At 43.4% G+C, this 15,323-nt stretch overlaps 1 protein-coding gene across 7 annotated transcripts in view; it reads right to left on the bottom strand.

The window, feature by feature from the left end:
- macf1a (microtubule actin crosslinking factor 1a) overlaps positions 1–15,323 on the bottom strand; it is a 224,494-nt gene that overhangs the window by 111,486 nt on the left and 97,685 nt on the right. For 6 of the 7 annotated variants that reach the window (XM_085446515.1, XM_085446511.1, XM_085446513.1 and 3 more), the window contains 2 exons: positions 14,547–14,624; positions 13,171–13,263 (listed from right to left, as the gene is read on the bottom strand). In XM_085446515.1, coding sequence (XP_085302641.1) covers positions 13,171–13,263; positions 14,547–14,624 — 171 coding nt within the window. Of the gene's footprint in view, positions 1–2,809; positions 6,539–13,170; positions 13,264–14,546; positions 14,625–15,323 lie in introns of those variants that run through there. The other variant, XM_085446514.1, reaches the window with a different exon arrangement.

Raw genomic sequence — 15,323 nt, forward strand, 5'->3', positions numbered from 1 at the left:
GCAAACGCGTGTTTCTCATGACTCAGCAGCAGCTGTGCACCAAATGAGATCACGTACAGCCTAACACAACCCGACAGCATCCCCTTACTGTACCGCCTTCAGCATGTGATGGAGAAGTGAACAAACCACAGCAGCCGTGGTAAAAAAGTGCCCATCATCTTTAAGCTGTATTACTGCAGTGGCTGCAGCAGACTCTCTTATTTTCAAGGTTAAGGAGAGCTGAGCAGCTGTAAGCTAGCAGAGGAAGCCTCCCTCTTTCTGTTTTGGATCCCTCCTGCAAGTGTGTGCTGTAATAAGCCGAGGCCTGAGCAACAACCTGCATGTTTGCTTTTCAACACATTAAGTCGCTATTGCATCATCGACTTTTGGAGACTAATGTTTTATAGATTGATTCTCCTCTAGAAGCTCTTGTTATTTCTCAGTTATATCTGATCACATGTTAATGGGATTGCTGGTCTGCTATCAGAAAACAACACACTTAGCACTCAGATCTCAGCATCTGCACTATGGCTGGATTATGCAAAAGATTTAGAGCAGAACTGGCCCACCGGATGGTTTTGCAAAGTCTAAGAAATTGCAGAGAATTCATTAAAATTTCACATATTTCGATAAAAAGCACGGCTATTCCTGGTGTGGTGACGCAAGCATTTTTACACAGAAGTGGAAAATTAAAGTAAAATTTAAGTTATTTCTAGATCTTAACTTCAAACTTGTTTGAATCACATTTAATACCATGTTGTTAAATTCCCAAATACTTTATATATTAAAAGTGTCGTACTCTGATCTGTAAATGGAACTGGACATACTATGATTAAATATTATCCAGTAGCTTTACTGGTCCATCACACTTGAGACCAACATGGCCTGTATGCGGTCCATGACCTAAAAAGAGTATGACACTCTGGTTTAGAGGCAGATTTATTTTTGAGATATCATATTGTGGCAGTAAAAGTAAATAACCTTCATGGTTCTGAACTTTTAGGACCTACTATGTGTTTGCAGTAGTAAACAATCCTGGCTCAGAATGGGTTTTTGGGTTGTGGCATTAAGAGTAATCCCTGAGCACAGAAAAGTTTGTCTGTTACTGTATAATAAAGAAATCTGTGCATTTTCCTGTTACTTCTGGCTACTTTATAGCTAATTTAGCAAGATTAAAAGGAATATCAAATTAACAAAACTGGTTAAAAAAATACAATTTATTTCACTGCTTTGGATTTTTCTCTGGCTCTGGTTAAAACTTCTTTAATGAGGTGCCAAAACTTCCTGTAGGCAGGAAAAAGCCTGTCCCCAAAGTCTCTTACCCAGCCAATACTGAGTAAGATGCATATTAGGAACTGACTGAAATTAAAGTTCCAGCCACACATTTTCTACTGCTTATCTGGGTGGAGTCAGCAGACAAAGCAGAGGTGCCCAGACCTTCCTCTCCCCAGCCACCTCCTTCAGCTATTCTGGGGGAACGCCAAGGAGTTCCCAAACCAGCTAAGAGACTTAATCTCATCAGAGTGCCTTGGGTCTACCCTGGAGCTTCCGCTCAGTTGGACAAAATGAAACACCTCCTCTTAGAGACGTGATAGTCAGATCTCTGAACCCCTCCAGGGTGATTCACTGGTCCCACTATGGTCCTGCTCTGTGCTCCAGCCACAAGCTGTGGGCAGTAATCAAACAACTGAGGATATGAACGGGCAAAATTTTAGACCAGTGCATTCAAAGTTTAACTGATTGAGGAATACAACTTGCATTTTATTAACCGCTGCATTTAAACCTCATAAACAATAGTTAGACATGCTGGTAGGAAAGAGCGAGTCTAGAAATTACAAAATGATATGATAAAAGCGTGGACATCTAATATTTCACTGAAGCTGAAGTTAACTGATCTCACTTTTCTGATTAACCCTGAATAACCGCTTCCAGCTAAAATCATTGGAGCTAGACCCAAACACAGATGTGCTGTGTGCTATTTAAAATGACAAGTTTCAGTTTACATTAAGAGGAAACCCTGTCATTTGAAGCAATGACCCTCCTTCTCTGTCTCACACACACACACAGCTTGTGCGCCTCTCACACTCTGACAGACGTCAGCAATGAGCGAGTACGTGTGCTGTGAGAAAAATAAGAAAGGGAGGGCGCAGAGACGGATCCTGAGACTGAGGGGCACAGTCTGTGCTGCGCTGATTAGGCTGCAGGAACAAAGGCGGAAAGAACGGAGAGACTTATAGTGCTTTTCTAGAGCCGATAACGGCGCGCACACATAAACCTTCACGGCTGCAAACATGGTGCACACATGACAACAAAAGCACCCTTAAAAAAAAGGAAAGAAAGATATCAAGTGCTGTAAATGGCTCTCTTAGCGCTACAGAACACCAGTTTGAAAAATGCTGTTCAACTCAAAAACACTGCTCAGTCCTGGAAGCAAACATCTGCGGTCAGTGACTAGAGTCCAAAAGTAAAACTATTCCCTTTTCCTTAGGAGCGGTGGGAAGTTCGGACACAGTGGATGTCACAATTAGGGCTAAAACTAACAGTGTTTACATAAATTACTGTTAGTCTGTGAAATATCTGACAAATTCTGATACTTTAAAACCAATATAATAATTATGATCTAATTAGTGAGCATGTTTCCTTAATCTGCTAACTTCTTAATGTAGGGGCTCTGTACTTTTTGCACCTTTGGATCAGTCATCCTGCCTTCCTGAAACCCTGCACTACCAAGGATGGTATTTGCACATGTATGAAACTCTTGTTCACACTAGCTGTCTCGGATCTTTGTTTTTCTTGGCTTGAGGATTTGGATTGTGGTCAGGACACAAACCTGTGGCAGGCATTTCCTAGTTGCCTGATGCTGTAGGGACAGCGGGCTCTCAATCATGGAGTCCAGCCTCTCGGACGAGCTGCTGGTCAGCCCTCCCCAGTCTGTCTGACTGGGAGTGGTGCCCGCTGTTTCCGGAGAGGTCAGCGGCAGGTCGCTGGCATAGCCTGACTCCAAAAGAGACGCCCTCTCTTGTGCCCACGCTGGAGAGTCCAATCGAAATCCTTTGACAGCCGACGTCTCCTGAATCTGCAAGTAGCTTGAGGACGTGGGGAAATCCCCTGCAGATATTTTGGTTCTGCTTTTGTCCTGCTCAGACAGTTGGACTTTGAGAATATTCTCTGTAACTGGAGATGGTGTTGGAGACTCTTTGTGGACCTCCACCTCTCCATCACTTTCACCCCTCCACACTGGAGAGCCATAGTCACTGGGGTACACCGTCCTCACCACACAGAGTTTACCGTCCACCTCCTTGATGTGGACCACACCTTTTCTGTCCCTGTCTGAAGGCGTCTTCACCACCTGTACAGCCCCTTCTCCTCCACCTTTTTCCCCTCCATGCTCCCTTTCATTTTTATCCTCTCTCCTGCCCTTGTCTTTTTTCTCCTTCTTCTGCCGGAGTATCCAAGGCTTCTCCAGGACCCCTTGGACTTTCTCCCTAACACGATAGACCCTCCCTCCGCCCGGAGTGGTGCTCCCCAGAGCTGGGGCTGTGTTGACTGGGGTGGTAGTGGTGGTTTGGCTCGGGATACTGGAGACATCTATGATTGCACTGACGGTGTCTTCCTCCCCTGGAAAGCAGAAGACCCCTTTCCAGGCTGGGCTGGGTTTGGGGGTCCCTTCAAGTAATATGTTGCCCAAAAGCCCCCCAGCGCTGGTGCTCACAGAGCCGGGGGAAAGAGTATTGCTGTGGGGATTCGTTTTGGAATAATGTGTATCAGGCACTGGTATTTGAGTCCTAGCTCTGCTGTTAAAATCTGAACCAAATGTTTCTCTGACAGCAGCTTTTTCCTCCTCGTCTTCCTCCTCCTCCTCCTCTTTTTCATCAGGCTCGAGGCTTCTCTGCCGCTCACTGTCCTCTAGCTCTGCCTCGCCTTTCCTGGTCTTCTTGCCCTTGTGCTTACGTCTGAAACGCAGACGCTTCTTTGGTGAAAGTGGGGGGGCTCCACCAAGCTCTCCCTCCCGAGGAGGCCGAACGCAGCCCATGGAGTTCCCCATGACTTCAATGTCGATGAAGAAGAGCGTAGAAAAAAAAAAAGAAAGGCAGTTATTTTATAAGACCTAAAGTGATGCTCATTTAGGTTTATTCCACTTGTTTACAAAAAGAGGAACTGTAAGGCTCCCTCGTTAATCTGACCTATGAGGGTAGTTTCAAGTTAAGACGAGGAGGCTTTGCTCCATTTTCTGTGGCACTGTCTTAAATTTAACCCGTTGAAAATAAAGGTGGAAGAAAAGAAAAAGTCAGTCTTTTCCTCAGGCAGTTATTGGTCCAATCACGTGGCAGGCTGTTGTGTCAAAGGACCTCGGCGTCCTTTATCTTTCCTCTGCCTGTCCTGACTCAGACTCGGGTAGTGTAGTCGCCAGACACTCACTCTCTAAGAACACAGGTTTACTCTTCCTGTTTTCTCAATCTGAAAAGACTTGTGGTCGGAGTCAAGGACATGAGGACACAGTTGTGTCAGCAGAGCCACACGAGAGAGGAAAATAAATTCAGTTTGGGTCAGATGTCTGATTTATCACGGGTCCTCTGGCAGGTGAGCTATAACCTGGTGTAAGGGAAGCTGTCAGGCAGGATGATGAGTTGCTGGAGAGAGAAAAATATAGTACAGTCCAGTGCTGCTCAGCCCATTAGTGATAATCCAGAGGTCTCACACACACTGTATGCACCTGCAGGTGACAAGCAAAAGAATGGCAGAATTTCTGGGTCTCATCTCACTTCTCAGTTCAGTGTTGTGATTCGAAATATAAGAGATGATGTGAGGAAAAACACTTTCGTCAGCTTCAGTTTCACCGCGATACTTCCATCATCAACAACCCAAAAACAGATTTAATGTCAGGTACAGGTGCTGGTGTTATCCAGGAGCTCTAGTATCTATCTGAGCTCATGAATTAATGATGCCCTCTCCTTCCCTGGTAATGTTGATACAGTGCAAGATAAGAAGTAAGATCAGTGGGAATCCCGTCAATTTGCTCCTAGCGGAAGCAGTATTAATGGTGATACTGTCGATATCCCTCGTAGTAATGGCACGCTCAGAGTCTCATTCTGTCGAGGCAGCGCACTGTCCAGACTGGTTGTGGCGGACAGAGTGTGTAGTCAGCCAATGCCACTGCAGATTGCAGGAAGAATCAGCCAATACACTGACAGCTTCCTAAATACTCAAATCAGAGCATCAGCTTCCGCCTCGATGCTTCTCGTCATCCTCCCACGACTTACGCTGTTCAATGAGCTGGTTTCTCACATGATGTGTCAATCCTTCTGCCATGTGTCTGTTCAACATCCACACCTCGAGCTGCTGCTGTCAATATGTCAGGATTCAAAACTGCTGGCATTAATTTCTCCTACTGACAGGATTGGCAGGAAAGTTGACAGTTTTTCTAGTGATTATCTGGGGTGACCAATGTAAATGCAGCTGTTAGCCTCAGCAGAGCATCTGTCTAAATCTGGAAGCAGACAAATACAGGCAGACTCCACCTTGAGCTCCCCAGACAGCTCAGCATCGTGTCTATCTCTGCTTTGAATACCTGGGCACAGACTGTCCCCAATTGATGTTAGATTCCCCGAGGATCAAAGTTGACTTGTGCTTCAGTACTATCCAATCATGCTGCTGTGTCCTGCTGTCAGTCTGCCAAGCGTCCCCTTTATCAGGTGGTGCAGTGCGACGATGCAACAGCCTGACACCATCCACACTTTGCAGGAGTAATGGTTGGGGGTATTTAGATCAGGTCTTACCCTAAAAAACTAAAAAGCCTCTCACTGTTTCTCCTCTCGGGTGCCTTTTTCTCCTTTTAATAGCTTCTCACATCCACCAGGTCTAATTAGAATTTAGGCATGTGGTGTGGGAAGTGGAGCTTGCACTCTGAGGCTGAAGAAGACGTGGGTCCTCTGTCGGCTTAGGTGAGGTCTTGCAAAGATCAAGATCTAGTAGCGGACCTAGTTCATGTGCAGATGTGTACTGCACCTGGAAGAGAGCCAGAGGGATATAGCATCCAGTAAAGGGCAGTCCCAAACATCACACAGCACAGCGCCAGAGGTTAGGACAAAAGAGTACGCAGCCCATGTCCCCTTAAAAGACCGACAAGAGGGGAGAGGAAAAAAAAGAAACACAGGGCGTCTCCAGTTAAAATGAAACTGTGGCTCCCTCAGACAAGCATGGCTGGACTGATCCGATTGATACCGTGGAGCAACTGTCCAAAAGGGAGTACGAATGTATGTTTAGTGCCCGCCAGGTTGGGCGGTCCCCCCGGTCAGCTGTGTGAGCTCTTTCTGCATACGTGTCCACGAGTGTGTCTTGTCCTGCTGTGTATTTGTGGTCTGAGGCCTGCTGATCAGGGGAAGCCGGGAGCTCCAGTGACAGCAGGCAGCCTGGATCGGTCTCTCCCTCGACTGCCTCTGCTCCTCCGCTTTATCCTTCGCTGGCAGACACCGACAGAGGGAGAGAAAAGCTTTTATCTCCCGGCTGCTGCAGCTTCACACTCTCTTCTGCGCGATCTCTCACTCTCACAGTCCACCCCTCCCTCCTTGGCTCTCCTCCTCCTCCTATCCGCTTCCTCGTTACTCCCGTCACTCTCTCTCTCTAGCTCTCTCTCTCTCTCTCTCTCTCTCTCTCTCTCTCTCTCTCTCTCTCTCTCTCTCTCTCTCTCTCTCTCTCTCACACACACACACACACACACACACACACACACACACACACACACACACACACACACAGACTTGACCCAAAAGCTTTCCTGAATGACAGGCTGCAACAGGGACAGAGACAAAAAACAGCCATCCAGGCAGACAGGAGAGAAATCAAATCGGAATCAGACCGTCGCATCTGTGATAATAAATGAGGAGCTGGTAAGCATTTCAATTTCTCTCTCTCCATCTATTCCCTTCAATCTCCACCTGCCTGTGAAGCTACAGGTTATGAATGGTGTGGGAAAAATGTCATAGAAGGGGAAGAGGGAAGGAGTGAGGAGAGAAATTTAAAGGAATCAGGGGAGAGCTAAAAAAGAGAGAACGATAAGGATGCAGGGAGGAAGCAAAATCCAAGAGGGGAGTGAAATGGAGGCACAGACTGATAACAGAGATACTTCTGCACAATTCAGACCGAGCAAAGCCTTCAATATCAATAGCTGTATCAGGTCAGTCTGTGCACAATTACAGCCATATGGAAGCTGCAGCATTTTTGCATTAAAGTGATGAAGTACCTGGATTTAAAGGGCAGTTAATCCAGTGGATTTGCTGGAAAATCCTCCTTTTCAATCTGGCTGTTAAAACCCATAAACAGTTAATGCTTTGACACAAATGATTGTTTCAGCAACGAAAAACGTGCACACACAGACTGCAACAGCTTTAATCTCTTTGATTATCAGATGTATTTTTGGAGTTTTGGGAAATTTCGATATGCATCTTATTTTCTAACTGACAGAAAATACTCAGCGTTAGCCCTCAATATAAAATTCCACTGAAATCGGATCCATATTTCCAACCTAGAGCTGGGCGATAGAACGATAACGATATGTATCGCGATATAACTTTTACTCGATAGAGAAATTAAGCTATCGCGATAGACCTCGCCGCTCTTGTCCTCAAAAAAAAAAAAAAAAAAAAAAAGGTCAGCCAATCCAAATTAAGTAGCGCAGAGCCGCAGCGTCACGGCCGCAGCGTCACGTCGCGTGACTTGTTACGTACAGCACAAGTGCCAAGCCACACGTGTGTTTGTTTGGGAAGCAGCCAGCGGGTAATGGAGCCAGCGCGTAATGGAGGAAATGAGTGTGCCGACTAGAAAAATCAACCGAGCGTGACCGAAGAGAAAACAGATGATGGTTCCAATGCCGGAGAGATTGTCAAACGGAAGAGCCATAGAAGTTCCGTAGTGTGAAGGTATTTCGGCTATTTCAAGTCTGACAAAAATAGAGTAGCGTTCACTGTAAATTGTGCCGAAAGCAAGTCTGGAAATACAATAAACTGGTGCATGCGTCACACTGCGCCACGTTATTGTTTCGGTGAAATGAATTTCTACAATACTGTTACTGTTAATTCTACTCTCTGCAGTGTTTAAATGCTTACATATACACACAGTTACTGTCCCTCCACACTTACGACTCGGTTCTGCTTCTATGCCCCAGCTTTGTTTACTTTTTCCCACCGAGGCTTCTAGACTTCTGATTGGCCAACATTTAGGCACGGTTAGGAATCTAGCGCCACCTGCTGCTTTGGCATGTTCATAGCAGCGTTTTCCTTCATTTCTGCCTTTATGTGTGGACGGGATTATTTTTTAAAACGAAAATGGAAAATCTCCGTTTTCAAAAATACCCGTGTACGTGTGGACGTAGCCTCAGTCTCTGACTGGAAGCGCTAATTCGTCATTCGGCTTTTGTCAGACTAAAGTAACTGTTAAAACTGTTTGAAAAGCTCAGCTATACAACAAGGAGAGATTGAGAATTTCCTTTTAGTTCTCAGTTTATTTGATATTGACAAAAGTTAGTCAGTTTTGTCTGTTCTTCTGTAAAACAAACTAAGATTTATTTTTAGAATTAATATTTTGTTTCTAAGTGGAATTGACAATTTAGTCTGTTTCGTTTGTCCTATTTTGAAACTTAAACGCTTTAGCGGCTGCCTTTTGTGTAGTTTGCAATATTTGCCTTTATTTATCTGAAAAAGTCTCATGTTCCTTAAGTACATCTACCCTGTTGAACTTATTATGGGAAATAAATATTTAAATAAAAACAAGCTGCTGATTATTTCACATTTTACTTGTGAGCAACGGCACATTTAAATCTTACAAATATAGTTATTTGGCTTATATCGCGATAGATATCGTTATCGCCTGAAATGAAAAAAAACATATCGTGATATGAAAAAATCTCATATCGCCCAGCTCTATTCCAACCCAAAACAGTCATCAATCGCTCTAATTCAAACGCACACATTTATCCCCCCCTCCTCCCCACCTACAGTTTTTAAGCCTCTATAGGCCACTTCCACCCACCATCTCTCCACATAAGTTGAATAAAACCGCTTATGCACGTGATTCTGTACAGTACAGCATGGCAATAACTCTGCAGGAGAAAGATTCATCAGTCACTGGCACCAACACTGCAGACGTCTGAACACACAACATTCGCCTGATCTATGGTGAATGCTTTCACAGAGACACATATGGATGGAGACCTCCAAAAATGCAATACTCCCGAGTGGCGGTGAGGCCAGAGGTAATCCATCTTCACTCATTAACCACAAGCATAAGCGAACACACAAACGCACATGGAAAATTCATGAACCAATAGGAGGAAAGCACTAATCAAGTCCCAGAGGCTTTCATCCCTTCGTGGTGGCGACATGCCATCGTGAGCCCTGGAAATCTCAGGCCGCAAGCGTTGCCTGCTGAACCCAGCTTTACATACAAATCTCAGAAGCTCTAATAATATATTTAGCAGCTCTTTAGACGATGACGCCCTCTTAAACAGAGATTTGAAGATGTTTTAAGATGTTGACCCTTAATGATAAATGTTTATAAAATACTAGAAGACTCGTGACCAGCTGTTGCCACATTATGCTGCAAAGCACAGCTAAAGAGACAAAGAGATTTTTGTGTTGACGATTTTGCCCAAATCCCTTTCTTTGGTATTCTGAAACTCTAAATGTCAGCTTGTGTATTATTATTATGATTGCACAGAACAATCAGAATAATAATCAGAATAATGTAAATAGATGGGTCAAGCCAGGAGCTATGCAAGCCCTTTTAAACCAACAGAAGATCATTTTTTACTTTAGAGAATTAAACTGCAGCTCACACGGCCGTCAGATTTATCCGACACAAATGGTGATCAACCTGTTCAATAAAACCATGACTACCTCTGAAGACACAACAAACTGAGCCCGCTTGCTCACCTGTCTTGTAGCAGGGCAATGAAACTAAAAATTTCTTGAAAATGAACTCACTGGCAGTCACACAAAGCTGCTTTGGCCAATCACAGCCAGACACAGTGCAGCTGGAGGAGGATCCATAACAAACACAACCATCTGCGATACGGAGCTTAACTGTGACATCTAGTGGTCTGGCAGGGTAACTACAACCAAGACTCACTAGTGCAAATCAGAAATTCTAATAATTAGTTTTAGGATCATTTTCTGTTGATAATTGTTTAAGAGGTGTTTTTGGATGTTTCTACAATCCCAGTACAACAGATATGAGAAAACAAGTTAAAAAAAAAAACTTTTATCCCCATCTCAGAGAAGAAGGACTAACAAAGTCCTCATCTGGACATTCAAGAGAACAAAAAGGAAGCCACACATTAGCGTATAAACACTGAGAAGATGTGTCTAAAGCTGGACAGTTGAGGTTTTCTGAGATAAAACAGACTGAGGCTCATTTGTATCTTGTATGTGCTAGTAAAGTAACTTAAATTGCTAATTGCTAAAATGATAGCCCGGTGAGAGTTCCTATAATTAGCCGATGTGCTGAGTCACTCATTTGCACACGTCCTGGTCTCAAAGACCTGCAGGGCTTCTTTCCAAAAACGACTTCTTCATCTTCATTATAATCATCATCAGTCCAAAACGACCAGTGGAAGTAATGTAAACGTTACACATTTCCCTTCTGTGGACCACACTTCTTTCATTTTCTGTTTTCATGTTGTTATGATGAGTGGCTCATTAAAAAACCATCTCAATCATTGCATGAAGATATTTTTTGTAACTGTTGTACATTATGATCTGATTTCTTGGCTTTAATTGAGCCTAAGGACTGAGCAACATTAGGCTAAACCTCCTACCTACTCTGTCACTGTTTAACAGCTGCCATGATTAACACTCCTCTACAGTAAATGCTGTTTCGTGGGATATGCTCCTGATAGTGCACTCTGGCCACGCAAGAAGCTTCAGGGCAGAGTTGAGCTTATTTTCCCCCCTCCAAAATTCTGATATTCATAAGCAGAATATCAGCTCTTTGTTTTCTGTCTTAAGCTCTATTAAGTTGCCTTGCATGGCTCACAGATTTCATTTCTCATATTGGGTTTTGATGCAAGCACTCAGTTCATCCTGCATCAAGCATTAGCTCCTCCCCCTTTAAGGCTACTTCCAAGCACTCCGTTCATCCTGCATCTGAAACAAAGAGCATTAGCCCCCCCCCTCTTTAAGGCTACTTCTTCCGATTGGCTGCTCCTCACAAACAGAAGGTTTGAGCAGCAAGTGGGTGGGGCTTCTATGCTTACATCTAGAACTGCATGCCTAAAATGACCGTGTTATACCTGCTCTCAGTGACATCACATAGAGCTAACAGTAGGAAAAGAAACTGTCTAAAATCTAAAAAAAAAAAAAAATCCCCCCAAAACAGCTCTATGAAGACAAAAAATTACGCAAAGCAAAACATTTTAATGTGCATCCATTTCGTCCCATGTCTCCTTTTGTTAGGATAGTTTTTATAATATTGGTAACCTTGAAATTTCTAGGGCCTTGTGGTAACACTTTCTGTTTATTTGACAAGCACTAAATCAAGTCCAGCTAGTCCGAGTCCAGCAGCAGAGCCATGTGACTGGAGTTTCCCACACCAGCTCTAAAAACTGTCCTCATCTAGTGAACTCGCTGAACTCCTGAAACTCAAACTATCTGCTGCTGTGAGCCAATTCCCTCCTTCCCACTGATTCATTTTTAGCACTCGTTCATTTCTTCCGTCCGGAGCTCCTGCAGTCCGCTTCACATCCCCGTCCTGTCCTCCAGCACTCTTTCACCCTTCATCTCTTTACCAAACTCATTGATGTCTTGCTGAGTCATGCAGGGGTGTCGTGCATTGCTGTTTCTATGGCAACCAGCTGGCAATGTCACCCTGCTGAGGGTCATATTACAGCACAACCTAGTGGCCGACTGAGACAACTGCAGCTTCTCCTTTCTGTCCAGTACTGAATATGACAAAAGCAAAGAGTTGAGTCCACGCCATGAAAATAAGAAACAGGGACACGGAAAAAGTTTTGATCGATTTCAAAAGTCTTGCTTTGGTTTCTAGCTTTGTTGTCACGCATGACTCGGGCCCAGCGGTACAAGGCAACCCACAGTAATGATTTAATAGAGAACAACGCTGTCTGCAGGCAAAACTGGTGCAGAAACATTTGGTGGACATGATTCTACGTCAGGATCCCAAGAGCCGGCTGTCTAGACTAAACAAGCTGTCCTTGAGACAACATTCAGTCACGAGTTGCACACTGTTGAGCTCTGCGGTCCAAACTTTAGACATTTATATTCACTTTGAATGTTTTTGATAGCAATGCAAAGAATGTCTAGCAATCTTAGCCAAAACTGCTTCAGTGTAAAACATCTGTGATTTGAACTAACCCCTAAAACTAAATATATCATTAGCTAATAACATCAACTCCTGATCCAACACCAGAGAAAAGGGCACACACTGCAATTTATTTATTGCTTCTTCTCACACAGTGACTCGTGGTCTAACTTTGAAGCTACCTTTGACATAATATTACAGATAGCAAAGGATAAGGGCCCTGATGGAACCTTAACATGTTGCTTTGTGTGCTCCAAAGTAAATCCTTATGTTGGGTTTAAGATGAAGCACTCGGGCAAGGCCCGGCTCAGAGCTTACATATACTTAGGGCAATAACATCAGTTATACATAAGTCACACATAAGCCTTAGTGCACCTGGCCTTGTTCAGATTGGGGCAAAACAATATAATGTATATGAATCTGCTCGATGATTACTGAGGCACTAAAGAAAACTAGAATGCAGTTAATACCCAGAATGCATCTTGATCAGATTCCACAGCAGACCATGAATACACACACAAACACACTTTGTTTTAACCACTCAAACAATTCTTCAGTTTCATAACTACAAACCAGTTTGCCAGGATGCAAATGTCCAGCCAAGCTCAACATGGCAGCAATAAAACTCTAATCCTGACTCAGAGTAATGCCGATATTTGGACCAATCCATTTAAACCCCAGTTAGCAGTAATGATGCAAACCATAACTTGGTTATTATGTAATTAATTAGTGGTATTACATCATTCTAAAGCCTTCCTGCCCATTACGTCCCTCTAATGCTGACTTTAAGGACTTTGCAGATGCTGGTTTGACCACATCGGCTACAAATCAGAGGAGAACACAGAGCGCCAGAAACAAAGATGCCAAGTGAAGGACACAGACCTGGAAGTGAAGGATGATGGTCCAGATGAGTCCTAATGTCAGTTTGGGGTTCCCATCAGTGATGTCATCGTTCCTGATATTCACAAGTTTGACCTAGAAAACAGACCAGAGTATTTGTTTCTGACACAAAGGCACCTGACTGGATTCAAGACAAGAGAAAACATAACTTATTCTTTTTTCCTTGCAAGTATTAAGAACAGTCTCCCCTTCACCTATCATGCTCATTAATTGTACAAAGCTCTCTGAGATCTTATTAAATCATGTAGCTCCGCCTAAGCTCAGCTATCCGGTCTGCATAATTAGACCTGCGATGAAACTAAGAAGAAAAGGTCAGTCCTCCTCTCTCTGGGGAATGAGATGGAGACAAGGGAGGCGGTTTAAGAAAGATGGGGACTGTTCAGATAAGGAGGAGGAAGAGCTGCAGTTTGGCAGCAAAACAGTGAGAGATTAATTTGAGGCAGCAAGAGAGGGAGGAAGGAAACAATGGAAGAGATGAAAGCAGAGAGGAGCAGATAAAAAAAAGATGATGCTGTGTGATAAGACAGCACGAGGAGGAGATATGGCACTGCAGGTTAACCATTTTTACTTCAAGCCTGCGCTGCCACATACATTAAAACACCTTTGAACTTCACTGTTCAAAGGTGAAGTTTTACCTTGGTATACATTATTATTGAAATATATGGCATTAAAAGGGACATTAAAACCAGCAGCTATCCCACTTGTGTCCCCTGAGAGCTTAATGTGTAACACATTAGCTAACCATGTTACTACGTAGACACATGAGCACAGTGGAGATTCATGATCGTGTCAGCTGTGGGGTGGGGAAGTGATCTTTTGAATCATTATCTCAGTGAAAGCAAAGATAATTGCATGTTTTTCATGTACTGAGAGTTAGCATGGACATTTGTTCAGTACTCTCGTGGGATGAGTCTGTCACTGTGCCGTTTCTCTGAGCTGCTAATGAAGATGCAACGTGACGAAATTTGTGCATAAATAGCGGAAGAAAAACTTGTGAGGGAAAAACAATTATTCAAAATTCAAAATAACCTTCCAGTGGTTTAAGATAGCTGTCGTGCTGCGAGAATATACTAGTATGTAGAATGTACTGATGTTAAGTTTTGCAAAAAAAGAGACATTTTGAAGCATATCTGAAGCTACTTTCAGCTGCTAACCCTAAAAGAAGACTTGTGTCTCTTCCTGGAATCGAACACTACTTTTTTCCCCTGATCAGCTGTTATATAGAAATGAATTAACTCATGTGCTCAAATTAAGGACAGTACTGTTTTATAAAAGGGTTATCAAGCCAATAATAAAAATATTTATCATTCAGAAGGGTGATGAAGACAAATACTGTGTGTGTCCACATGTGAGCTTACCTGTCTCTGTTTGAGGAAGTCCAGCGCTATTTGGACATTCTGTAGTCGATGAAATCTCATTCGGCCCTTTTCTCTGGGCTGCAACAAGAGAGCAGAGATAAGAATCGTAAAGATGGTGAAACAGGAAATTAAATTCAGTGTTTTTCAAGACAGAGAAAACACAAAGGAGGCAGCAGTGAGTGCAAATAAAGCCGATCTCAATCAACAGTGCAGTGAGGTCAAAACACAGAGCAGTTTTATTGACGTGAAATGATCCTCTGGAGGGCGCTGTCTTCAACAGGAGCCGTTAAAGACATGCCAACGTTGTGGAGGCTCAAACCATGCTGGTTTAGCATGAAAAATGCAGACTTCACATCAGACCGTCTTTTCTTTAATCGTAAACAGATTTTCACAAACAAACATCCAAGTTGAAGTTCAGATGGAGAAAAGACTGAGTTTAAGAGAAAGAAAGACAGAAAATCACACACACAATCACACACACACTTTGGCTGTAAGGAGTAGACGAGTAAAGTGCGGGATGCAGATATGGTTCACACCGTGCTGGTAAAGAGAAGGTTCACTCAGGATTAATCATTACAGACTGAAAGGAGAGGAGAGTTTTTTCCACTTTATTCATTACTGTGTTTGTATTATTTAACTGACATATAATAAATCTTACATTTTACCTTTTTTCCACCTGTACAAAGCTACATTTCTAATGTATGTAAAATTCAATCAGGATTAAACAGGGATGCGCTTATTTACTGGCCAGTACAAAGACATCACGAGGAAAACTGG

The sequence above is a fragment of the Copadichromis virginalis genome, linkage group LG22, assembly GCF_057382275.1.
Source record: "Copadichromis virginalis isolate Kocher_CV1m ecotype Utaka linkage group LG22, C_Virginalis_male_GT1.1, whole genome shotgun sequence".
Taxonomy (NCBI): Eukaryota; Metazoa; Chordata; class Actinopteri; order Cichliformes; family Cichlidae; genus Copadichromis; species Copadichromis virginalis.